Consider the following 26,292-nt stretch of genomic DNA (forward strand, 5'->3'; position numbering starts at 1 on the left):
GTGTCACTGCAACCTTAAAGGTCCTTAATGATGTCACCATTGCAATTGATTCTAAGCAATGTTGTGCTGCTATTTTTATTGACTTGGCCAAAGATTTTGATACGATAGACCACTTATTCCCAAACTAAGGTATACAAGCCCCCAGGGGTACGCGCAATGCCATCACGGGTACGCAAAATAAAAATGTGATTCACATTTTTTTTTTTAAACACAACAGTTTTTTCTTGCCTGAGTAGCCTCGTTTCGCTGCCAAAAATAAAATTAAACCATCTAGTGTTCAGCGAAATAACAAAACAATGTCAAATACAGGTAGCCTAGTCAAATAATTAACATCCAATCACATTAACCGTTACTCTCTTGCAGGAAACCTTCACTCTTGCGCAGACATTTAGAAACGAAACATGACAATTTGAAAAATAAGCCACGGGAGGTTTCTGAGTGAGAATAAAGATGACTTTCGAGTAGTAAGAAGTTATAGCTCATTTCGGGTCAACAATGAGGGAGTGGTTGCTTCCAACAAGAGCACAAAACGTCTCTATTTCTAGCCATCTTTGAAAGGCAAATCAGGTAAAGAACTATTTTATGTCTTAGGGGAAGTGTTGTATTTTGAGACGGTCTTGAATAAGATAAGTAGCCAATAGACAGAGCCTAGCATAATTTGTCTGATTCTCTGTAATAATGGTATGGGAAAAATAATGCATTTATTTTGTAAAGTGGATTATTGCATCAAACATAACATTTTAAGTCACCTCCTAAACAGGTTTATGTCAAGCCCTGGATGTATTTTATTTTTTAAAGTCTCATGGAATGTAGTCATTGAACACCACACATTGGCTGCTACTGTAGGCTGAACGATAGAACAGCTATTTCCATGTTAAAATGTTATGGGATGTGTTTTTCTCCATTGTTTTTGATGGTAGGCCACTCTGGTAGGCCTACATTATGATCAAATAGCCACAGCAGCCTACTTGACCACTGCTAAAACTTAAAGCGGGTACAGCCTCAGTGTACTATTACTAATGTAGAGCTATTACACAATATAACCCACATAGCACTGTGTCTATTTTTCTTGGAATTGACCAGTGAATGAAACCTCAAATAGCTTATAGAGTCACACCTATCTGAGGCATTCCACAGACCTACAGCCTTTGCTGTTTGGCTTCTGTAGAAGAGACACTGAGCTTGTACTTTCTACAAACAGAATGTTGATTCAGTCATTTTACAGGGCACATCTCTGGTAGTCAATGGCAACACTGCAAGTTCATGCCAAATCCAAATCCAGACAGCCTCAGCTTGCTACTGATCCCTTTACCTCAGAGTTGACCTCATTGTTATGGAATGAAGGTAAGCAGACCATACCTAGAGGACATCATTGGCTCCTCAAATCACTCTGATTGAACCGTATTATTCTGCCAATAACTGCAATAATGATTTGATAGATTGCAACATCTGTGTCCCTTCAGATACAGTTGAAGTCGGAAGTTTACATACACCTCAGCCAAATACATTAAAACTCAGTTTTTCACAATTCCTGACATTTAATCCTAGTAAAAATTCCCTGTCAGTCAGTTAGGATCACCACTTTATTTTAAGAATGTGAAATGTCAGAAGAATAGTGGAGAAAATGATATATTTGAGCTTTTATTTCTTTCATCACATTCCCAGTGGGTCAGAAGTTTACATACACTCAATTTGTATTTGGTAGCATTGCCATTAAATTGTTTAACTTGGGTCAAACGTTTTGGTAAGCCTTCCACAAGCTTCCCACAATAAGTTGGGTGAATTTGGCCCATTCCTCCTGACAGAGCTGGTGTAACTGAGTCAGATTTAAAGGCCTCATTTTTCAGTTCTAACCACAAATGTTCTATAGGATTGAGGCCAGGGCTTTGTGATGGCCACTCCAATAACTTGACTCTGTTGTCCTTAAAACCTCTTGACGCTAGGGGTCAGATTTTTTTATATAAAAAAAAAAAAAAAATTCCCAAGGTAAACGGACTATTTCTCAGGTCAAGATCGTAGAATATGCATATAATTTACAGATTAGGATAGAAAACACTCCAAAGTTTCCAAAACGGTCAAAATATTGTCTGTGAGTATAACAAAACTGATTCTGCAGGCGAAAACCTGAGGAAATCTAACCCGGAAGTTATTTATTATTTTGTTAAATCTGTGTTTCCTGGCCCGTATTTCTTCCATTTAAAGGGGTATCAACCAGATTCCTTTTCCAATGGCTTCCTCAGGCTGTGACCAGGCTTTAGACATAGTTTCAGGCTTTTATTTTGAAAAATTAGCGAGATTTTTCAAAACTAGTCAGGTGTCCTCTGATTAGTTCCTGCGCGCGAGAGGGGTAGCTTTCCATTTTCTTTCTCTTTTATTGAATAGGTTACGGTCCGGTTGAAATATTATCGATATTGTTTGTTAAAAACAACCTGAGCATAGATTATAAAAAACATTTGACATGTTTCTACGATCATTACGGATAATTTTTGGAATTTATGTCGAACGGAACGAGGCTTTGGTTTTCTGAACATAACGCACAACCCAAATGGCGTTTTTTTGTTATAAAAGTCATATTTATCGAACAAAAAGAACATTTGTTGTGTAACTGGGAGTCTTGTGAGTGCGAAGATTATCAAAGGTAAGCGATTAATTGTATTGCTTTTCTGACTTTCGTGACCATGCTAATTTGGGGCTAGCTGTTGTAGCATTGATGGATACACTCACAAAACCCTGGATTGCTTTCGCTGCAAAGCATATTTTCAAAATCTGACACGATAGGTGGATTAACAACAAGCTAAGCTGTGTTTTGGTATATTTCACTTGTGATTGCATGATTATAAATATTGTTAGTAATATTTTGCGCCCTGCAATTCAGCGGTTGTTTAGGAAAATGATCCCGCTAAAGGGATCCGTAGCGCAGAGAAGTTAAGCCATTTTGCCACAACTTTGGAAGTATTATTGGGGTCATTGTCCATTTGGAAGACCCATTTGTGACCAAGCTTCAACTTCCTGACTGATGTCTTGAGATGTTGCTTCAATATTTCCACATAATTTTCCTACCTCATGATGCCATCTATTTTGTGAGGTGCACCAGTCCCTCCTGCAGCAAAGCACCCCTGCAAAATGATGCTGCCACCCCCGTCCTTCACGGTTGGGATGGTGTTCTTCGGCTTGCAAACATCCCCCTTTTTCCTCCAACCATAACGATGGTCAATATGGCCAAACAGTTCTACTTTTGTTTCATCAGACCAGAGGACATTTTTCAAAAAAGTGTGATCTTTGTCCCTATGTGCAGTTGCAAACCGTAGTCTGGTTTTTCTATGGCGGTTTTGGAGCAGTGGATTCTTCCTTGCTGAGCGGCCTTTCAGGTTATGTCGATATAGAACTCATTTCACTGTGGATATAGATACTCTTGTACCCGTTTCCTCCAGCATCTTCACAAGGTCCTTTGCTGTTGTTCTGGGATTGATTTGCACTTTTCACACCAAAATTCGTTCATCTCTAGGACACAGAACGCATCTCCTTCCTGAGTGGTATGACGGCTGCGTGGTCCCATGGTGTTTATACTTGCGTACTATTGTTTGTACAGATGAACGTGGTACCTTCAGGGGTTTGGAAATTGCTCCCAAGGATGAACCAGACATGTGGAGGTCAACAATTTTTTTTCTGAGGTCTTGGCTGATTTCTTTTGATTTTCCCATGATGTCAAGCAAAGAGGCACTGAGTCTGAAGGTAGGCCTTGAAATACATCCACAGGTACACCTCCAATTGACTCAAATTATGTCAATTAGCCTATCAGAAGCTTCTAAAGCCATGACATCATTTTCTGGAACTTTCCAAGCTGTTTAAAGGCACAGTCAACTTAGTGTATGTAAACTTCTGACCCACTGGAATTGTGATACAGTGAATTATTGTAACGATTCTCGTCTGGTGAAGGAGAAGAGGACCAAAATGCAGAGTGGTAAGTGTTCGTCATAATTTAATTGAAAACTGAAAACTACACAAAATAACAACGAGGAGAAAACGAAACAGTTCTGCAAGGTGAACAGACACTACACAGAAAATAAACACCCACAACCAAAATGCGGAAAACAGGCTGCCTAAGTATGATTCTCAATCAGAGACAACGATCGACAGCTGCCTCTGAGAACCATACCAGGCCAAACACAGAAATATAACAACATAGAAAAAGGAACATAGACTACCCACCCCAACTCACGCCCTGACCAACCTAACACAAAGACATAAAAAAGGAACTAAGGTCAGAACGTGACAATTATAAGTGAAATAATCTGCCTGTAAACAATTGTTGGAAAAATTACTTGTGTCATCCACAAAGTAGATGTCCTAACCGACTTGCCAAAACTATAGTTTGTTAACAAGAAATTTGTGGAGTGGTTGAAAAACGAGTTTTAATGACTCCAACCTAAGTGTATGTAAACTTCCGACTTCAACTGCACATATAGATTGACTAAGTGAATTGGAGTGAAACTGTTGTAGTGAAATCATTGGGCAGTTTGGTTCCTGGGGGTCTGTCTGTCCAACAGGCCCACACTCCCACTGCTCACAGCTAAATCATTATGCATGAGGTACATTGTGCGGTCAAATAAATCCGTTAAGTTTAAAGAGACCAGAAACGGTCTGTTCTCATCTACATTAGCAGGGTTAATACAATGGGCTCTCCTACTGTTCTGACTCCTCATTTGGCGCTACAGGAAAGTGTAAATGAATGGAAATACTCAAGTAGAATATACAGACCGAGGGGAGCAATCATTGTAAAAAGGCACAATAGAGCGATAAAAAAATTAGTTACAGGTTTAATAGTTTCATAATGTATCACTCCATTTAGGAAATCAAAAGACATTCTATAAAGCCTTGACAAACATCAAAATACTTGTATAATATAGTTATTCTTATGATTATACACTACACAGTTTAACAAGACTCAGTGATTCATACAGTCATTGTGTGTTAGTTGGTGTGGGAGAGTCTGTCTGGAAGAAATCCATATTGCTGCCCTTCTGGTGACATGACCGCAGGCCTGGTTGTTAGCACCATATAACCATACACAGCGTATTAGGAAAGTATTCAAACCCCTTCCCTTTTTCCACATTTTGTTACGTTACAGCCTTATTCTTAAATTAATTAAAATGTTGTTTTCCCCCTCGTCAATCTACACACAATAGCCCAATGACAAAGCGAAAACATGTTTTTAGATGAAAATAAAATAAAGAAATATCTTATTTACGTAGATATTCAGACCCTTTGCTATGAGACTCGAAATTGAGCACAGGTGCATCCTGTTTACATTAATCATCCTTGAGAAGTTTCTACAACTTTGAGTCCACCTGTGTTAAATTCAATTTATTGGATATGATTTAGAAAGGCACATACCTGTCTATATAAGGTCCCACAGTTGACAGTGCAGGTCAGAACAAAAAACAAGCCATGAGGTCGAAGGAATTGTCCGTAGAGCTCCGAGACAGGATTGTGTCGAGGCACAGGTCTAGGGAAGGGTACCAAAATAGTTATGCAGCATTGAAGGTCCCCAAGAACACGGTGGCCTCCATCATTCTTAAATGGAAGACGTTTGGAACCACCAAGACTCTTCCTAGAGCTGTCCGCCCGGTCAAACTGAGCAATCGGGGAGAAGGGCCTTGGTCAGGGAGGTGACCAAGAACCCGATGGTCACTCTGACAGAGCTCCAGAGTTCCTCTGTGGATATGGAAGAACTTTCCATTAGGACAACCATCTCTGCAGCACTCAGGCCTTTATTGTAGAGTGGCCAGACGGAAGCCATGCCTCAGTAAAAGACACATGCCATGATTGGAGTTTGCCAAGAGGCACCTAAAGGACTCTCAGACCATGAGAAACAAGATTCTCTGGTCTGATGATTGAACTCTTTGGCCTGAATGCCAAGCGTCACGTCTGGAGGAAACCCGGCACCATTCCTACGGTGAAGCATGGTGGTGGCAGCATCATGCTGTGGGGATGTTTTTCAGCTGCAGGGACTGGGAGACTAGTCAGGATCGAGGGAAAGATGAAAGGACCAGGGTACAGAGAGATCTTTGATGAAAACCTGCTCCAGAGCACTCCGAACCTCAGACTGGGGCGAAGGTTCACCTTCCAACAGGACAAAGACACTAAGCACACAGCAAAGACAACGCAGGAGAGGCTTCGGGACAAGTCTCTGAATGTCCTTAGGTGGTCCAGCCAGAGCCTGGACTTGAACCCGAGCGAACATCTGACCTGAAAATAGCTGTGCAGCAACATTCCCCATCCAACCTGACAGAGCTTGAGAGGATCTGCAGAGAAGAATAGGATAAACTCCCCAAATACAGGTGTGCCAAACTTGTAGCGTCATACCCTAGAAGACTCAAGGCTGTAATTGCTGCCAAAGGTGCTTCAACAAAGTACTGAGTAAACGGTCTGCATACTTATGTAAATGTGTTTTTTTTATATATATATAAATATGAAAAAAATCTAAAAATCTGTTTTTGCTTTGTCATTATGGGGTATTGTATGAGATTGATGAGGCAAAACATGTATTTCATCCATTTTAGTATAAGGCAGTAACGTAATAAAATGTGGAAAAAGTCAAGGGGTCTGAATACTTTCTGAATGCACAGTAAATATACACATTTCTATATTTGTCACACCCCACATACAGTATGTGTTAATACTCTATGGTGAACACATAGTGGTGGCTTTGTCCAACTGGCTAAAGCTGGTGGTGTATGCATCTCTAAGCAACTCTGACAGGATATAGTCAGAGAGACGGGGTGTGCTGTCCGGCAGGCTCTCCGTATCAGAGTTGTCCCTGGGTGATGTGTCCCTTGTCCCCAGACCATGTCCCCAGCTCTGTGATATCTCATACTCCTCCAACAGAGTCATCAGCTGCTCCTCCAGTAGTATTGGTTTGTCAAACTAGAAAAAGAGAGGGCGAGAGAGAGAGATAGAGACAGTGACAAAGACAGAGAGACAAAATACTATACTGAACAAGAAACACTGGAGATGTCTAAGATCACTTCCCAGCAGTATTCCTACTGTAGTCATTGTTTAGTAGGCCGATGATTTGGTTCCGATAAACTCTGCTAAAAATGCTCTACCATTGATAGCAGTGGTATTTCAAGATGATTAATGAACCAACCACAGACGTCCCTGTGCTTGGTGGGACTGCGTCCCACAAAATAGTTGGACAGCCCAACTAAACAAATTTCCAGTTGCCTAAAACACTTCTAGTTGGACGAGAGGTTGTTTTTCTACAGATAAGTAAGGGTCTTCACAGAGCCTTTTGGAAATGCAGGGAGTTCAAGGAGATAGCCAATGCACAGAAATGGCTTACACAAATGACAGAAATCAAATGTCAACTCTTTGGCAACTTCTGTATTATCATGGCTCTTTTCTTTAACTTAACAATGAGGATTCATTTTCAAAGTGGGGTAAGTTGATCAAAAGGGGAAAGTTGAGGCAACCTTGTTTCTAGGAAACCATCTTTAAAAATGCATAATTTGACCAAATATTTAGGAAGAGGTCATAATTTTCTGTGAAGGAAGAAAGCACATGGAAAAAGTGGTAAGCAAGTAAGGTCCCAAAAACTGATTTTCACCAGGTCGAATGAATGTATTGTGTTCGACGTATCATACGCATGTACAGTTGAAGTCGGAAGTTTACACTTCGGTCGGAGTCATTAAAACTCGCTTTTCAACCACTCCACACATTTCTTGTTAACAAACTGTAGTTCTGGACATCTACTTTGTGCATGACACAAGTCATTTTTCCAACAATTGTTTACAGACAGATTATTTCACTTATAATTCACTGTATCACAATTCCAGTAGGTCAGAAGTTTACATACACTAAGTTGACTGTGCCTTTAAACCGCTTGGAAAATTCCAGAAAATGATGTCATGGCATTAGAAGCGTCTGATAGGCTAATTGACATCATTTGAGTCAATTGGAGGTGTACCTGTGGATGTATTTCAAGGCCTACCTTCAAACTCAGTGCCTCTTTGCTTGACATCATGGGAAAATCAAAAGAAATCAGCCAAGACCTCAAAAAAAATAATGTAGACCTCCACATGTCTGGTTCATCCTTGAGAGCAATTTCCAAAGCCCTGAAGGTACCACATTCATCTGTACAAACAATAGTACGCAAGTATAAACACCGTCATACCGCTCAGGAAAGAGACGCGTTCTGTCTCCTAGAGATGAACGTACTCTGGTGCGATAAGTGCAAATTAATCCCAGAACAACAGAAAGGACCTTGTGAAGATGCTGGAGGAAACAGGTACAAAAGTATCCATATCCACAGTAAAACGAGTCCTATATCAACATAACCTGAAAGGCCCCTCAGCAAGGAAGAAGCCTCTGCTCCAAAACCGTCATAAAAAAGCCAGACTACGGTTTGCAACTGCACATGGGGACAAAGATCATACTTTTTGGAGAAATGTCCTCTGGTCTGATGAAACAAAAATAGAACTGTTTGGCCATAATGACCATCTTTATGTTTGGAGGAAAAAGGGGGAGGCTTGCAAGCCGAAGAACACCATCCCAACCGTGAAGCACGGGGGTGGCAGCATCATGTTGTGGGGGTGCTTTGCTGCAGGAGGGACTGGTGCACTTCACAAAATAGATGGCATCATGAGGTAGGACAATTATGTGGATATATTGAAGCAACATCTCAAGACATTAGTCAGGAAGTTAAAGCTTGGTCGCGATTGGGTCTTCCAAATGGGCAATGACCCCAAGCATACTTTCAAAGTTGTGGCAAAATGGCTTAAGGACAACAAAGTCAAGGTATTGGAGTGGCCATCACAAAGCCCTGACCTCAATCCCATAGAAAATTTGTGGGCAGAACTGAAAAAGCTTGTCAGGAGTCCTACAAACCTGACTCATTTACAACAGCTCTGTCAGGAGGGATGGGCCAAAATTCACCCAACTTATTGTGGGAAGCTTGTGGAAGGCTACCGAAACGTTTTAACCCAAGTCAAACAATTGAAACCAAATAACCCAAGTCAAACAATTAGTACCAAATACTAATTGAGTGTATGTAAACTTCTGACCCACTGGGAATGTGATGAAAGAAATAAAAGCTGAAATAAATAATAATCTCTACTAATATTTTGACATTTCACATTCTTAAAATAAAGTGGTGATCCTAACGGACCTAAAACAGGGAATTTGTACTAGGATTAAATGTCAGGAATTGTGAAAAACTGAGTTTAAATGTATTTGGCTAAGGTGTATGTAAACTTCCGACTTCAACTGTACAGCTTGTGAATTTTTTGCATTATTCAAGAGTGTAATATGGTTTGGCTGCATTATTCAATATGTGATATGTTTTGGAAGAAAAGTTTTTGTCATTGTCGAACAGTTTGTGCTTATTGGCAATTCGCTACTGGGATATTTACGTTCAATTTGAGGTGCGGACCAAAAATGACACATTTCCAGCCACAACGATAGGTAAGGCAAGAATGTAATGCGAATTGAAAAGTAGAATTCTCTTTTGCTACCCCGCTCCTTAAACTCTCCTTGATATCTCGTAATGGGAACACGGCCTAATCGCTCATCAATGTCCCTTCTCTTTCCAGCCTTTGAAACTCACCAGCCCCTCATGACCCAGTTGCTTGCTAGATGTCGCTCCCTCAGCTTACCTGTGTATGTTGAAAGTCCTCTAAAATGTATGCTCACTGAATGCTCATTGGCTAAAAGCGTGGTATATCAGACTTTATAAACTGGTTGTTTCGAGTCCTGAATGCTGATTGGCTGACAGCCGTGGTATATCGTATACCACAGGTATGACAAAACATTTATTTTTAATTGCGTTGGTAACCAGTTGATAATAGCAATAAGGCACCTCAGGGGTTTGTGGTATATAGCCAATATACCATGGCCAAGGGCTGTATCCAGGCACTCCGTGTTGCGTTGTGCTTAAGAACAGTCCTTAGATGTGGTATATTTGCCATATACCATACCTTCTCGTGCCTTAATGCTTAAGTATACCACGGGTATGACAAAAAATTACTATTTACTGATCCAATTACGTTGGTAACCAGTTTTTATAGCAATAAGGCACCTCAGGGGTTTGTGGTATATGGCCAACTCCGCATTGCGTCGTGCATAAGAACAGCCCTTAGCTGTGGTATATTGGCCATGTACCACACCTCCTCAGGCCTTATTGCTTAAATGACACCCTTTAGGCTAGTGGTATTCAAACTTTTTCAGCCAGAACCCCATTTGTTTTTTCACTAGAAATTCTGCCCACCCCACATCTAATGACACAACCTTACAAATCGCCGAATTAAAATTCACACCAACAAATAACCTTAAATTCCTTACATTTGAATCTCTCAGATAAAAATTAAGAGAACCAATAAATAAATTTACTCAAAATATGATTCAAATTATCTTTCTCAAAACGTTTGTATATTGTCCCATAAAATAATCTGTACTCTTCATTTTTTATTTGCCAACACTGCAATTCCCCCACGACCCCAACTTTCCATAGTACTGCTTTAGGCCATTAGAGGGTGGGCGGTATTACTCATTTACGACCCCTGCAATTACCCGCACAGCATATCGTCTTTCCCTGCTGACAACGGCCAGAGGTGTACACTCCACGGACACATTCCTGCCCTACCCCATGCATTAAGCACCCCATGCTGCTCCGCCGCTTGCCTGTGGACTTGACCTTCAACCCTAGCATGGCCCTAGCATGGCTAAGGAAACCCCTGCAATGAGGGGAGAGGACGCATGGGGCATGTCCTTGGCCCTGGCTTAGGGCCTCTTGATGGTGTGTACAGAATGGTGATAACACTAACCACTAAGTAAAACATTACACACTTAACCTTTCTCTCAACCTGTCTAAACTATAATTTTTTGACTGGTGTGTTTGACTCACACACTAAAAGATAAGGGCCATGAGGTAACGACAGTGACTAGAAATACATGTGCTGGACTGTAAATGAGCCATTACTTCAACTTGAAACCACTGTCATTAAAACACATCGCCATCGGTCAATTACAAGCATGTCAGCATTTGAGTGCTCATGGATGAGGCAATACAACACACTCCATGGTCAGCCTGCAGTAATGGGTACCTCTGGCTCTAGGCTTACCAATACCATGTGCGTTGGACATGGGAAGCACATGTGAGCTTCCCCTACGGAGAGAGAGAAGCCTTAATGGCTATAACAAAGTGCTCTGATCAGACGGAGCGGCTGACCCTAGATGCCCCTCTGCAGTGCGTGCCGGGGGTGTTGCTGGGTGACTGATGTATGTTCCCCTGTCCGTCACTGCCCAGTCTCTTTGCCAAGTCTGTACCCAGTCTGTCTATGCCCAGTGTGTCTCTACCCAGTCTGTCTCTGCCCAGTCTGCTCTCCACAGCACCCGCTCGTTAAGGCCTGTGCTGCAGCCGGGGCTTCTGGGATGCCGTCCAGCAGCCCAGAGACCACATTCCAGCAAACAGAGAAAGTGCTGCGTTGACAGGAAAGTGAGGAACCCTATCCAAAAGAAATGAAAAGTGACTTGTTTCAATGAGGTGCTGTGTTTTGGGACTGTACTCTCTCACAGGGTTATCATTGAGAGGGGAATGAGGCCGTCAGGCCTGCTTGGGCACTTGTAATGCAGAGCAACGCGATCAAACGCTGGTTCCGTTGGGAAAAGGACAGCCTGGAGAATGCATGTCTTTGTGAGACAATCCGTTTGAACGCTCTGGGGAGTGAGCTGGGAAACATTTATGGCACAGTATTATGTATGTTGACCAGGCTGTTACAGCTGCAATGCAACTTTGTTGCCTTACAGAAAGCCCTGGTCGGTTTAAAACTTGTACTTAAGGCGGGCAAGACTAAATATATGTTGTTTTCTAATTTCTCACAAACATGTTTCAGATGAACTACATCTTTATTCATTAGATGGTTCTCCCATCAATCGGGTTCACGCCTAGAAATATCTGGGCATTTGGATTGATAAAGACAATGTTCACAAAAAACATATGGATAAGCTAGTTAAAAATCCAAGATTTGAAGGGGGCTTAAAAATAAATAAATAATTGTCCCCTCTCCCTAAATAGCAGGAAGCAGATTTTGCAGTCAACTTTCCTGCCAGTTCTTGACTATGGTGACACCATGTACCAGAATACAACAGTCACTACTCTTAAACCTTTCGATGGCGTCTACCATAGCACCTTTCTCTTTATCACAGGTGAGAGTTTTAATAATTACCACTACATCTTGTATCAAAAGGTTTGTTTAACTCTTGAGTTTCCTCTGGTCTCGACCAATTTAGGTAAATCCCCTTTAGTTTTATTGCCCTCCATTTTTGGAATAACCTACAAAATTCCTTACATCATGATTCCCTGGTGCCGCTAGAGCAGTTTAGGACTCTGGTGTTGAATGAACTCAGTGAGGATTGTAGTTGTTTTGATTGATTGTAATGGTTTCTTTGCTGACATTTTGTTGAGGTTGTGCCTTGTGGTTATTTGTACTCTTCGTGGTTTTTTTTGTAATGCAGATGTTTCTTCCTGTTTGTAAAAAAAATAAAATAATAAATGAACTCAGGGCAGCATTGGGAATAAGACCCTGGGCTCAATTGGGCTACCCTGAATAAATAAAAGTTAATAATACATGTTTGCTTTTGACCAACTGTGAGCCAGTCAGGAAGTCGGCAGTTGCGGACCCGTTGTGGTCAGCTTCCTCACAGCGATACAACCTCCACACGGACATGTGAAATATAAGGCAGAGGTGCCAGATTCCTTGATCTAATTTCTGACTGAAGCTGCCAATGGCACAATGAACACAAAGCATGAATTACAACTTTCTGATCAATTTGTAAGTAACACTATGGAAAGGAAATTGCCAAATTCTGATAGTGTATGGGCTATAAAGACATGAACTACAAAGAACAAAAATTCTTCTACATAAATGTGATGCTGCCGAGGATCAACTAAATTCTAGAGAAGGAAAGACTTGGAGGTCTGAAGGATTAGAACGAGACAAGGTGTATTGATCCAGGCCATATGCCTGGCGGTTGTTACAGAATCCTAATGAGGCTGGGCCAGACAGAGAGACGGACAGACCGACCGACATCTCTCCATTCCCAAACCAGAAACCGTGGATTGATGGCAGCATTCGCGTGAAACTGAAAGCGCGAACCACTGCTTTTAACCAGGGCAAGGTGACCGGAAACATGACCGAATACAAACAGTGTAGCTATTCCCTCCGCAAGGCAATCAAACAAGCTAAGTGCCAGTATAGAGACAAAGTAGAGTCGCAATTCAACAGCTCAGACACAAGAGGTATGTGGCACGGTCTACAGTCAATCACGGATTACAAAATGAAAACCAGCCCCGTCGCGGACCAGGATGTCTTGCTCCCAGACAGACTAAATAACTTTTTTGCTCGCTTTGAGGACCATACATTTAAACGTGTTAACCCTCGCAAGGCTGCAGGCCCAGACGGCATTCCCAGCCGCGTCCTCAGAGCATGCGCAGACCAGCTGGCTGGTGTGTTTACGGATATATTCAATCAATCCTTATCCCAGTCTGCTGTTCCCACATGCTTCAAGAGGGCCACCATTGTTCCTGTTCCCAAGAAAGCTAAGGTAACTGAGCTAAACGACTACCGCCCCGTAGCACTCACTTCCGTCATCATGAAGTGCTTTGAGAGACTAGTCAAGGACCATATCACCTCCACCCTACCTGACACCCTAGACCCACTCCAATTTGCTTACCGACCCAATAGGTCCACAGACGACGCAAATCGCAACCACACTGCCCTAACCCATCTGGACAAGAGGAATACCTATGTGAGAATGCTGTTCATCGACTACAGCTCAGCATTTAACACCATAGTACCCTCCAAACTCGTCATCAAGCTCGAGACCCTGGGTCTCGAGCTTGATGTTTATTGTCGAATTTGAATTGCGGGTAAGAGGAGACCCTGGATTCAGATGATTAGTGACTGCCTCTGCTAATGATATAGGCATTATGATATCTATTTCTATCTCATTAAACATTGTCTCAGTGAGATGCCATCCGCAACTCTTTTTCTCACACTTTACAAAGCTCTACCTTACAGGGCTAGTTGATACACTGTAAAATCAGTCATCCCCATGTACTTGTATTGTATAGCATTGTAACTCAAAGATCATTGGACAAACAGGACAAATATAAGCACCCACCAATGTGTCATCCGCCATCCAGGTAAGTCAAATTCTTCCTTGAGTTCAAGTTTTTCAAACAAACAACAACGTCAGCTGTCAACAGATCATAGCTTCCCGTTCACACAGCTGGCCCACTGGAGTTGCATGTATCAACACCCTCAAACTCTCCGGCCACCCCCTACCTCCAACCTCACCTAGCCCAGGCCAGCCCACCCCATCCTGGACTACATCACCTCGGAGGGCTCACTGTTGAGATCCTGTACACGCAGGGTTCGGTGCTAGCTTCCCACATTGTGGTCTGCTCAAGTTACAAGGTCACAGGCTTCAGTCACTAACCTTCACTTTTTTTCTTCAGCCAAAGTAACCTGTGGCCAATGCTACTCTAATAAAGGGAGGGATGTGTGACTCGCTAAAATTAAATGAGGACAAATACTTTACTCAATAAGTTCCTGTCACGTTCCTGACCTGTTTCCCTTTTTCTTGTATTTATTTTAGTTGGTCAGGGCGTGAGTTGGGTGGGTTTGTCTATGTTTGATTTTCTATGTTGGGATGTTTGTGTTCAGCCGGGTATGATTCTCAATCAGAGGCAGCTGTCAATCGTTGTCCCTGATTGAGAATCATACTTAGGCAGCCTGGGTTTCACATGTGTTTTGTGGGTGTTTGTTTCCGTGTCTGTGTTTGTTGCACCACACGGTACTGTATCGGTTTATGCACTTCGTTTATTTGTTTTGTAATTCAGTATTCAGTTTCGTTTTAATAAATCTTTAAGGAACACTAACCACTCTGCGTATTGGTCCGATCCGTCTCGCCTCTCCACGTCCGAGGAGGAGGAAGAATATGACGATAGCCGTAACAGTTCCCTCCCATATAATTATATGGTCACTCCCACTAAGGCCAACTTAGCCTGGGGATAAGGTTAGGTCTGGGAAATCCTAGGTCTGGGATAGCGTTGGGCCAGTAAACGAAAGGTCAACTGGTTAAAATCAAATCAACAAAAAAATTGTCACATGCGCCGAATACAACAGGTCTAGTAGACCTTACAGTGAAATGTCTACTTACAAGCCCTTAGCCAACAATGCAGTTTTAAGAAAATACCTAAAAAGAAAAAAAATACAAATAATAATAAAGTAAGAGATAAGAAAAACAAATAATTAAAGAGCAGCAGTAAATAACAATAGCGGGGCTATATACAGGGGGTATCGGTACAGAGTCAATGTGTCAAAGTGCGGGGGCACCGGTGTCGAGGTAATTGAGGTAACTATGTACATGAGGGTAGGGTTATTAAAGTGGCTATGCATAGACAATAACAGAGAGTAGCAGCAGTGTTTGTGGGGGGGGGGGGGGGGGGGGGGGGGGGGGGGGGGGGGGGGGGGGGGGGTAGTCTGGGTAGCCATTTGAATCCCCAAACCAACTAGGTGAAAAATCTGTTGATGTGCCCTTGAGCAAGGCACTTAACCCTACTTGCTCTTGTAAGTCCAACAGATAAGATACAACAGGGAGCCCTCTTCTGGTCTTCATCAGTAGAGGGCTGCTGAGGGATAGCTCAGTATGACAAGGCACTCGTTTAGTGAGATTATGACAGATGCACTTTGACCTGACTCGGATAAATATCAAATCAAATTTTATTGGTCACATACACATGGTTAGCAGATGTTATTGCGAGTGTAGCGAAATGCTTCAAGTGGGTTTACACCTACAGGTATACATAATATATACATCTGCTAAATTGTAATTATTCGATTTATTGCCTACCTCATGCCTTTTGCACACATTGTATATAGATTCTCTTTTCCTACCATGTTATTGACTTGTTTATTGTTTACTCCATGTGTAACTCTGTGTTGTTGTCTGTTCACACTGCTATGCTTTATCTTGGCCAGGTCGCAGTTGCAAATGAGAACTTGTTCTCAACTAGCCTACCTGGTTAAATAAAGGTGAAATAAAAAAAAATTAAAAAATGACCAGAAGGACTGTAGAACTGTAGTATTTTGGGTGTGAATACAAGGGGGAGTAAGCCTTATTCACACTCCGGCAGGAGAGTCTTTATGGAAATATGTTTAATTTCTGCTAAATGGTAAAGTGCTCCATTAAATCTTTCATTAGATGTCTCGCCCAGTGGCAGGCAGTGGCCACTTGGCCAGAGCCCAAAACAAACCCACTTTGAGTTAGTCAGAATTAGATTCAGGGAGAATCCTCCCCTCCTACATTTTAGTAATTTAGCAGACGCTCTTAACCAGAGTAACTTACTGGAGCAATTAGGGTTAAGTGCCTTGCTCAAGGGAACATCAACAGAATTATATATATTTTCAGGACCCTGTCTTTTAAAGATAATTCGTAAAAATTCAAATAACTTCACAGATTTTCATTGTAAAGGGTTTAAAACACTGTTTCCCATGCTTGTTCAATGAACCATAAACAATTAATGAACATGCACCTGTGGAACGGTCGTTAAGACACTAACAGCTCACAGACGGTAGGCAATTAAGGTCACAGTTATGAAAACGTAGGACACTAAAGAGGCCTTTCTACTGACTCTGAAAACACCAAAAGAAAGATGCCCAGGGTCCCTGCTCATCTGCGTGAATGTGCCTTAGGCATGCTGCAAGGAGGCATGAGGACTGCAGATGTGGCCAGGGCAATAAATTGCAATGTCCGTACTGTGAGACGCCTAAGATAGCGCTACAGGAAGACAGGACGGACAGCTGATCATCCTCGCAGTGGCAGACCACGTGTAACAACACCTGCACAGGATCGGTACATCTGAACATCACACCTACGGAACAGGTACAGGATGGCAACAACTGCCTGAGTTACACCAGGAACGCACAATCCCTCCATCAGTGATCAGACTGTCCGTAATAGGCTGAGAGAGGCTGGAGTGAGGGCTTGTAGGCATGTTGTAAGGCAGGTCCTCACCAGACATCACCGGCAACAACGTCGCCTATGGGCACAAACCCACCGTCACTGGACCAGACAGGACTGGCAAAAAGTGCTCTTCACTGACAAGTCGCGGTTTAGCCTGATGCTTGGATTCGCATTTATCGTCGAAGGATTGAGCGTTACACCGAGGCCTGTACTCTGGAGCGGGATCGATTTGGAGGTGGAGGGTCCGTCATGGTCTGGGGCGGTGTGTCACAGCATCATCGGACTGAGCTTGTTGTCATTGCAGGCAATCTCAACACTGTGCATTAAAGGGAAGACATCCTCCTCCCTCATGTGGTACCCTTCCTGCAGGCTCATCCTGGCATGACCCTCCAGCATGACAATGCCACCAGCCATACTGCTCGTTCTGTGCGTGATTTCCTGCAAGACAGGAATGTCAGTGTTCTGCCATGGCCAGCGAAGAGCCTGGATCTCAATCCCATTGAGCACGTATGGAACCTGTTGGATCGGAGGGTGAGGGCTACGGCCATTCCCCCCAGAAATGTCCAGGAACTTGCAGGTACCTTGGTGGAAGAGGGGGGTAACATCTCACAGCAAGAACTGGAAAATCTGGTGCAGTCCATGAGGAGGAGATGCACTGCAGTACTTAACGCAGCTGGTGGCCACACCAGATACTGACTGTTACTTTTGATTTTGACCCCCCCTTTGTTCAGGGACACATTATTCCATTTCTGCTAGTCACATGTCTGTGGAACTTGTTCAGTTTGTGTCTCAGTTGTTGAATCTTTTTATGTTCATACAAATATTTACACATGTTAAGTTTGCTGAAAATAAATGCAGTCGACGTTTCTTTTGTTGCTGAGTTTATATATAAATACATATAATCATTTTTTTATACTCATCCAGGGTGTGTAGCAGTGCAGTGTGCAGCAGCACCCGTCATTCACATTCCTGTGCTTTCCTCCCCACAGACACAGACAAACAGGCCTTTCTGGAAAGCTTGACCGCTCTTATGTGGAAAACTGTTATGAAACTACCAGATTGTCAGAACAAAGAGCCCATATACTACACCACCTGAATACTGAGCATAACAGGTCTCTGACAGCAGAGCCAGCCTTCCACCCACGATGTGTCAGAGCCATAGCCTCTAGCTACTCCCTCATACCTCCACCTGCCCAGAGCAAACACATTCCACATACGACAGGCTTATTTTCTCATCAGCACAGTCTGAGCCTGTACTAGTCTGTCAACAACTACTGTGTGAAAAATATATCAACTACAACAATACTTCACAGAGATCTAACATCTAATATTTTTGGTCAAAAGTGTAAGTGTGTGTATAAACATGGCCTTTGAATTGTCATTTATAAAATCTGAGACAATGGCTAATGACAGTATTAATGATGTATTAGTGATAAAATGAGGAGTGCCCCATTGGATGTATCCTGTCTTACTGTACATTCTGTGATTGTGCTCCTTCATACTGTTGATATTGGGACAGAGCCAGAAGAGGGTGTGGGAATAACATTTTATCCTGACCTGTTGCAGACAGCTGAAGAGCAGGGTTATCACGTCTCAACAAGTATACTTTTTATGTTTTTGTTACTGAGAAACTCAGAGAGGGGGGGGGGGGGATTCATCACACAATGGACCAAATAGATGGTCATAATAATTGAGATGATATTTAAAGGTTCATGTATATCAACATGATACAGAGGCATTCCAGCAAGATTGGGGAAAAAAGGTGGGAGAAATGAAAGACTTCGATGAGAGAGGAGTTGGGGGTCAGGAGAATTTGGAACAGGGAAGCTTCACTGATGCCAATAAAGCTGTCCTCAGATCTGATTCCAGAAAAATGTAGGAAGCAAAAATATGACATATACAAGTAAATGCCAAAATAATGGAAACACTTGAGTAAATGAGCGATACAAAGTATATTGAAAGCAGGTGCATCCACACAGGTGTGGTTCCTGAGTTAAATCAGCAATTAACATCCTATCATGCTTAGGGTTATCTATAAAAATGCTGGGCAGGGCATTAGTTTGGCCATTATTTTGGCTAACATGTGTCATGTTCCTGACCTGTTTTCTCTTGTTTTTGTATGTGTTTAGTTGGTCAGGGCGTGAGTTGGGGTGGGCATTCTATGTTATGTGTTTCTATGTTTAGGTTCATTGTCATTTAGCCTGATATGGTTCTCAATCAGGGACAGGTGTTTTACGTTTCCTCTGATTGAGAACCATATTAAGGTAGGTTGTTCACACTGTTTTGTTTGTGGGTGGTTGTCTTCCGTGTTTGTGTCTGTGCACCACACGGGACTGTTTTGTTTGTTCGTTCGTTTGTGTAGTCTGTACCTGTTCATGCGTTCTTCGTGTATATGTAAATTCTCTAGTTCAGGTCTGTCTACGTTCGTTTATTTGTTTATTTATTCTTCGGACAAAGAGGAGGAGAACAACCGTTACAACATGGCTATGCCCAAAAGGATGGCAATGCCCCATCCACAGGGCACGAGTAGTCATTAAATAGTTTTATGAGCATAAAAACGATGTAAACCATATGCCCGTCTCAGTCACCAGATCTCAACCCAATTTAACACTTATGGGAGTAAAAATGGTATTGCTTGCATCCCTCCAATAAAGTTCTAGACACTTGTAGAATCTATGCCAATGTGCATGAAAGCTGTTCTGGCCCAACACCCCATTAAGATACTTTTTGTTGGCGTTTCCTTTATTTTGGCAGTTACCTGTACATAGATAGCACTGTATTGGAGTAAAATGGGTGAATGTGTGTTTCCATAATCCAAACAGATAAGACTAAATCACCTAAAATTCTGTCAACCACAATGAAATCCATCAAATGTGATGTGACTGGACACAGGTCGTCTCTGGTCATTAATCTGTGAGTTACATCAACAATTTAGTTCACCAAAGCTTTTAAGATTTTCCTCCTCTCCAAAAAGTGCTGAAGTCCAGAGACTCGAGACTAAACAATATGAGAGAGCATACCTCTTTTCCTCCCTCTACAAAGTCTTGGGAGAGAAACCACTGCTACTGCTCCAGGTAGTTATAAGCTATTTATTTAGGATCTATTGATCTGGAAGGGAGATATTTTCCCGTTCATTGCAGCATACGCAGAATTATGTTTTTGATTTATCCCAGTTTTTACAGGATCCCTAGTCCCCTAGATTAAGCTTGTGTTGCCTCTCTTTACAGGCTTGTTCCTGGCACATTAACCAGGGCAAAAACTATGCAGAATGGATGGCAAAATAAAGACCTAAGTACAGACATAATTGGCTGGTACCAAAAGAGCTGTAACCAGGCTGCAGGAACATCAACATGAAGCACTCAGCTGAGTTTGGACCAAGTTAACTCACCATGTCAATGCTGTGAACCTAGTCTCCCTATACGCTTGTTTCTATTTCTGACCAATACAATCAAACTCTAGAACCATACTCTTAAAACACCTAAATGAGTGTGTTCTGATTAGTTTAGGGGTAAATCTAGAGGTAGAACACATAAATCTAGTCTGAGAACAGAATCATGTCGTTGTTTAGGTGGTGGTTTTCATAATGAGAGTATCCTCCGGATACTGGTTGAGAGAATACCAAGAGTGTGCAAAGCTGTCATCAAGGCAAAGGATGGCTACTTTGAAGAATCTCAAATATAAAATATATTTTGATTTGTTTAACACTTTGTTGGTTACTACATGATTCCATATGTGTTATTTCCTAGTTTTAATGTCTTCACCATTATTCTACAATGTAGAAAATAGTCAAAATAAAGAAAAAACATGGAATGAGTAGGTGTGTCTAAACTTTTGACTGGTACTGTATATCCACACTATAGGTTGGAATAATACTGTGACATTGTTAAAATGATGATAATGCCCTTTTAGTGTAAGAGCTGAGTGAAAAGACAGCAAATTTTCCGTTTTCCACTTCCCACTCAGACCACTCCCAGCAAAATTCTTGCTAGAGAAATTGCCCTTTGGTATGAAGCTATTTTTGTTTATTTTTGACCATTTTAATTGAAAATAATCACAGCAAGGTACTTAATTGTTACCCAGAAATGATTTGATATTGAGATAAAAATGGCTGCATTGGACCTTTAATTGTTTAGCATAATAGGGTCTACTGATGCTTTAATTAAGCATGGATAAGTTGAGTTGTGGTTCACCATGGCAAAGTGTACAACCAGTTGGTAAAGTGGAGCCCTAAATTAGATCAAGGCATATTTCATAGACTCCGAAAGTAACACCTACAATAAACATCCATACTACCAAATGGGGATGAGGCAGGTACCCCAGAAAGCCATATTGTGTGGGGTTGTAAAGAGCTGCCACTTTGAAAAATGATATGGCAAAATCACTGATTCGATGGCTGATGCCCTCTTTTGCTACACAATAAATTAAAGTCACAAACGTCAGTGGATGGAGGAAACAAATCCATCCCCCTTTGTTGCAGGTACATTCCTGTGTTCACGTGTTTTTGTCCCTAGAAACCAGAATGTTTGCCATTTGTAATAGTTGTGATTGTAACTCTACAGAGTCTCAGAACAAGGCCATGCTCAATTGTTTCCAGGGGACATTGTGGGAATAGAATGAGGGAGGAATTGCAGTGAGCCATTAAACATTAAAAAGGAACCTTGGGCACAGACAATCAATGGAATTAACGAGTTCCCAAATGAAGAGTAAAATGTGTTCAGCATTCATAAATAAGGCCGTTAAAGACCTAAAAAGTGATACAGCATTAAAAATAAAGTCATTGGATTTACAGGTAACTGCCTAAATAAAGGAAACACCAACATAAAGTGTCTTAATAGGGCATTGGGCCACGAGCCTCCAGGACAGCTTCAATGCACCTTGGCATAGATTCTACAAGTGTCTGGAACTCTATTGGAGGGCTGCGACACCATTCTTCCACGAACAATTCCATAATTTTGTGTTTTGTTGATGGTGGTGGAAACCGCTTTCTCAGGCGGCGATCCAGAATCTCACATAAGCGTTCAATTGGTTTGAAATCTGGTGACTGACACACCCTTTAAACCTCCTATGCTCCTTTGAGACCCCTCTTTCATAGTCACTGAGATGTCTTCTAGCCATGGTGGCCAAAATATTGGGAAACTGGGCATTTTTATACATGACCCTAAGCATGATGGGATGTTTTAATTGCTCAGGAGCCACACCTGTGTGGTATCCCTCATTGGCTCAAGTGTTTCCATTATTTTGGCAGCTACCTGTAATTCTACGCACAGTGCAATAAAATAATTACTTGCTTACAGTATAATGTAATGCATAATCTGACCTAAGGTTAATTGCCCAATGCCCTGTGACATTTTTGCCAGCAGGGATAGTGCTCTTTTCAATTCCCCTACAAACTATATGAATTGTGTCAATGCATGTGCATGCATATCTGTGCATGTGGAATTCCCACTGTGGAGTCAATTGTTCACTTTGATCAAATGTGTGTATTAGTGATTGTATATAAATGTGCGTGTGTGTGTGTGCGCTGTGGTGTGCGTGTGTGGCTGCTTTGAACTCACAGTCATTTCTTGGCCCTGGCCCAGCAGCTCTAGCTGCAGCTGGATCTCTTGGAGGCGCCTCTCCTGCCCTCTCTTCTCCCTTATATCCTGCAGGACCTTCTCTCCTGGCAACCTGTCCCAGCCAGCCTCCAGATCCTGACAGACACACAACAGAGAGTAATGTTCTCATGGGGAACACACCACTAATCATCACACATGTAGAAGGAGACATTCACTTGACCATAAAAGCAGAGGGGACTTCCATGAGGCAGAGTTGAAACTGTCACAGAAGAAACAGCCATCAAAAGACTTCCACTTAAACCAATAACTAACTACATTGTATAAAAATGCCATCATCCTAAAGTCTAATTAGTCTGTCTGTAGAACGTCACTGTAATGATGCACTGTCATCAATACAATACAATGCTATGAATCCCAATGGCAGATTTCTGTACTATGTTTTAGATTTATGGGAAAAAATCTGAGACATAGGAGAGTTGAAACCAAACCGTCGTAAGAGCTGAGGAAACTGAATAACCCCATTCCACTTCTCATGGGGTCCAACATAAATCTCATATTTATGGCATAGACTTGTAAGCTGGGGACACAGACTGCAGTATGCTACATCCAAAGCAAATGTTGAAAATGGGTCAGGAGGAAATGGATGAATCATGCCTGGAGGACTATCCAGGGCTGATGAATGAGAAGGCCTCGAGAGCTTGTCATTTCCATGGGATCTGTTTCATGGGTAGGTCTTGGTTACAGAGGAGAGAAACTCTGAGCAGGCATCATCATGAGGTCTAGACTCCATAGAGACACAGATATCTACCCCAGAAATCCGTAGATCACATATGTTTATAATGTTTACATTACGGTGCGTTCTTGTAAATTAAAATTAAGGTGATTCACAGCAATGGGTTCTGACACATTGTACCAAATATTTCAGAAAATACACTTGTACTTAGGTTCCAAAGGGCGTCCTGGAGAGGCCTTTCTTTCCTGCTTTGAGTGACCAATAGATGACCTGTAGTAAGGTCACAATCCAACCCCTAAAATATATGAGTGCACATTTAAGACCTAACTAAGTAAAATAATGGTTGGTTCTAAGAGGATGTAGCCAACCACAGGGTTCTTTTTGTGTGTCTAACCAGTGATATGTGGTTAAAGTCTCCATATCCTCTGGTAAGCTTGACATGCAGCACTATTTATGATCTAATAATGTCAAATTGATGGAAATATGATGAAAAATAGACATTTTGAGTGAGATTCGCTCATTGTGACATTGTAGATTATGGGAGAGGCCTGTTCTTTGCAACAAAACAAAAAAAAGTTAATAATTGTTATGACACATTTATGATTTCATATACAAGTTGAGTTCAGAGTTGAGAGCTCAGTAACGACGTATTACACAAATTTTGCAAATTTATGGCTGATATAAGACCTCATAACAACTTCCATAAGTAGTAAACTTAACAGAATAAGTGTCAATCACAATTCTATTGATATCCACGTTTCTGTCCACGAAATCATCAAGCACTATGAGATTATTCGATCAATTTTAGATTTTAACAAAAAAAGGCCCTCTTTTAACACATGGCATGTGAGAGTGTGTGTGGCTTCACCTATAAATGCCCTGTAGTCTCCCTGAGCCTGATGGAAACGATGACAACCTCCATGTGATGTCTCTTTTAAGTGGTTGTTATTAGAGCCCTTCAGACTCACTCACAATGGACTACCACTGTGGGATCAGGTTGCTCTCGTGCACTTGAGTGAGAAACACGCCGACCCAACAAGGCAAAACACAAATTAAAGTCTAGTTTTACTACCTTATTCACACCACTAACTACATGTTTCTAAAAAATGTTTTCTCAAAAATCGTTGGGAAAGACAGACCATTAATTTGGAAAAGACAGCTTATTCTGCCCTACTTTCAAGAAATCACAACCATCGTCAGAAGACTAGATGAGACATACATTTAGGCTTGAAATACCATTGACTTTTTATCACTTATAATAGCCACATAGGCTACATGGGTATCCTGTGCTATTTCTATTGAATGTACTGTAATTAAGGTTAGAGCTATCAATATATACACTATGGAGTCCACAGCAGTGCACGTATTTTATCCATTCAACAGCATTTCTACCCAGTGGAAAGACAACTTAGCATGTGTCTGATTAAGATATGCCTAACCTGAGCAAGAGATTCCATCTCTCATTTATTAAGTGTATATATGATTAAGTCAAATTAAATCATTTGAAGGATCAGTTTGACTATTTTCAGTTGCAACATAACTCACTGTAGCCCTGTACACTTGTACCCTCATAAGGGTTGAATGGCAGATTTGGGCACTGATAAGTGCCTAAATTGGAATACAGTGGCTGTACAGTAACATGCTATACATGACGTCAGAGCTCAGGCTCTACGCTCCACAGCGCTGTATGGGTTTTGACTGTCAGCCGTTCAGAACTTGAGCAACGCAAGCAACAATAAGTTGCCCCCATCCCTCCCACTAATTGGACAACTTTTGCAAATGTTTTGTTGTCTGAGTGAGGGAAATGCTGTAAATTACGAGGACTCTGTGTATTTTGAAAGATGCGACGTTGAGTATTATAATAAATACTGCTTTGCTGTCCTACAAGCAAGCCAAACAACTGTGAGTCCAAATGTGCATATCATAAAACTCATGCCATATACAGTGTCAACGTTTATGACCACTATGTTCGATGTACAGTTAATAGATGACATGGCATTGTTCTGAACAGAATGAGCCTGTTTGTCTATTGTGAATGCACGCATCTGAATCATGACTCCTTTCTATGCGTAACAAAATAATGATATGTTTCTCTAAATTGCCTTTTGAAAGCCTAACACTGCAAGATAATATTTTAGAACTTAGCTCGTTATGTTGGTAATAGAACAAGCTTTCAAATGATGCCCACCTGACCCAGATTGCGATTTAAAAATGGGCAATTTTTTAATTGCGTAAACTACAGTAATTGTGTGATGGCTGGGAGGCAGGGTTGTGCTCCAAACCAAACAAATGTGCTTGCTCTAGTTCCTCAATGGCACAGCTAGGAGATTAAAAAAAAACACTTTCTAGTTCAGAGCCATTCAACTATATTCTTACGGGGCCAGATTTGAAAAGGGTTATTTATAGGGCAGCAGACATTTTCTACATGGGATTACTATTCCTAAAACCAGTATAAAAAAAACATTCACAAACACAATTATAATCTTATGAAGCACTTTTATTAAAATGAAATGTTGCTAAAAGTTCATATTAAGTGCGTTAAGATTAGCTTAATTCAGTGCATCAAATTGTTTAAGTAATGGAACACATTTGTAACACAGTTTATCTGCATCACATTCATTTTACATCATGTCCATTTTACATACAGTTGAAGTTGGAAGTTTACATACACCTCAGCCAAATACATTTGAACTCAGTTTTTCACAATTCCTTATTCACATTTAATCCTAGTAAAAATTCCCTGTTTTAGGTCAGTTAGGATCACCACTATAATTTTCATGCCTCATGATGCCATCTATTTTGTGAAGTGCACCAGTCCCTCCTGCAGCAAAGCACCCCCACAACATGAAGCTGCCACCTCCGTGCTTCACGGTTGGGATGGTGTTCTTCGGCTTGCAAGCCTCCCCCTTTTTCCTCCAAACATAACGATGGTCATTATGGCCACACAATTATAATTTTGTTTCATCAGACCAGAGG

At 41.6% G+C, this 26,292-nt stretch overlaps 1 protein-coding gene across 2 annotated transcripts in view; it reads right to left on the reverse strand.

Annotated features, from left to right (window-relative positions):
• Nucleotides 1-4,799: 4,799 nt before the first annotated feature.
• Nucleotides 4,800-26,292, reverse strand: part of fsip1 (fibrous sheath interacting protein 1) — a 63,428-nt gene continuing 41,935 nt past the window's right edge. For both annotated transcript variants that reach the window (XM_055864787.1, XM_055864786.1), the window contains exons 10-11: nt 22,584-22,718; nt 4,800-6,927 (exon numbers count right to left, since the gene is read on the reverse strand). In XM_055864787.1, the coding sequence (XP_055720762.1) occupies nt 6,685-6,927; nt 22,584-22,718 (378 nt within the window). In that variant the 3' untranslated portion in view covers nt 4,800-6,684. The remainder of the gene's footprint in view (nt 6,928-22,583; nt 22,719-26,292) is intronic.

Source organism: Salvelinus fontinalis, chromosome 16 (genome assembly GCF_029448725.1).
Source record: "Salvelinus fontinalis isolate EN_2023a chromosome 16, ASM2944872v1, whole genome shotgun sequence".
Classification (NCBI taxonomy): Eukaryota; Metazoa; Chordata; class Actinopteri; order Salmoniformes; family Salmonidae; genus Salvelinus; species Salvelinus fontinalis.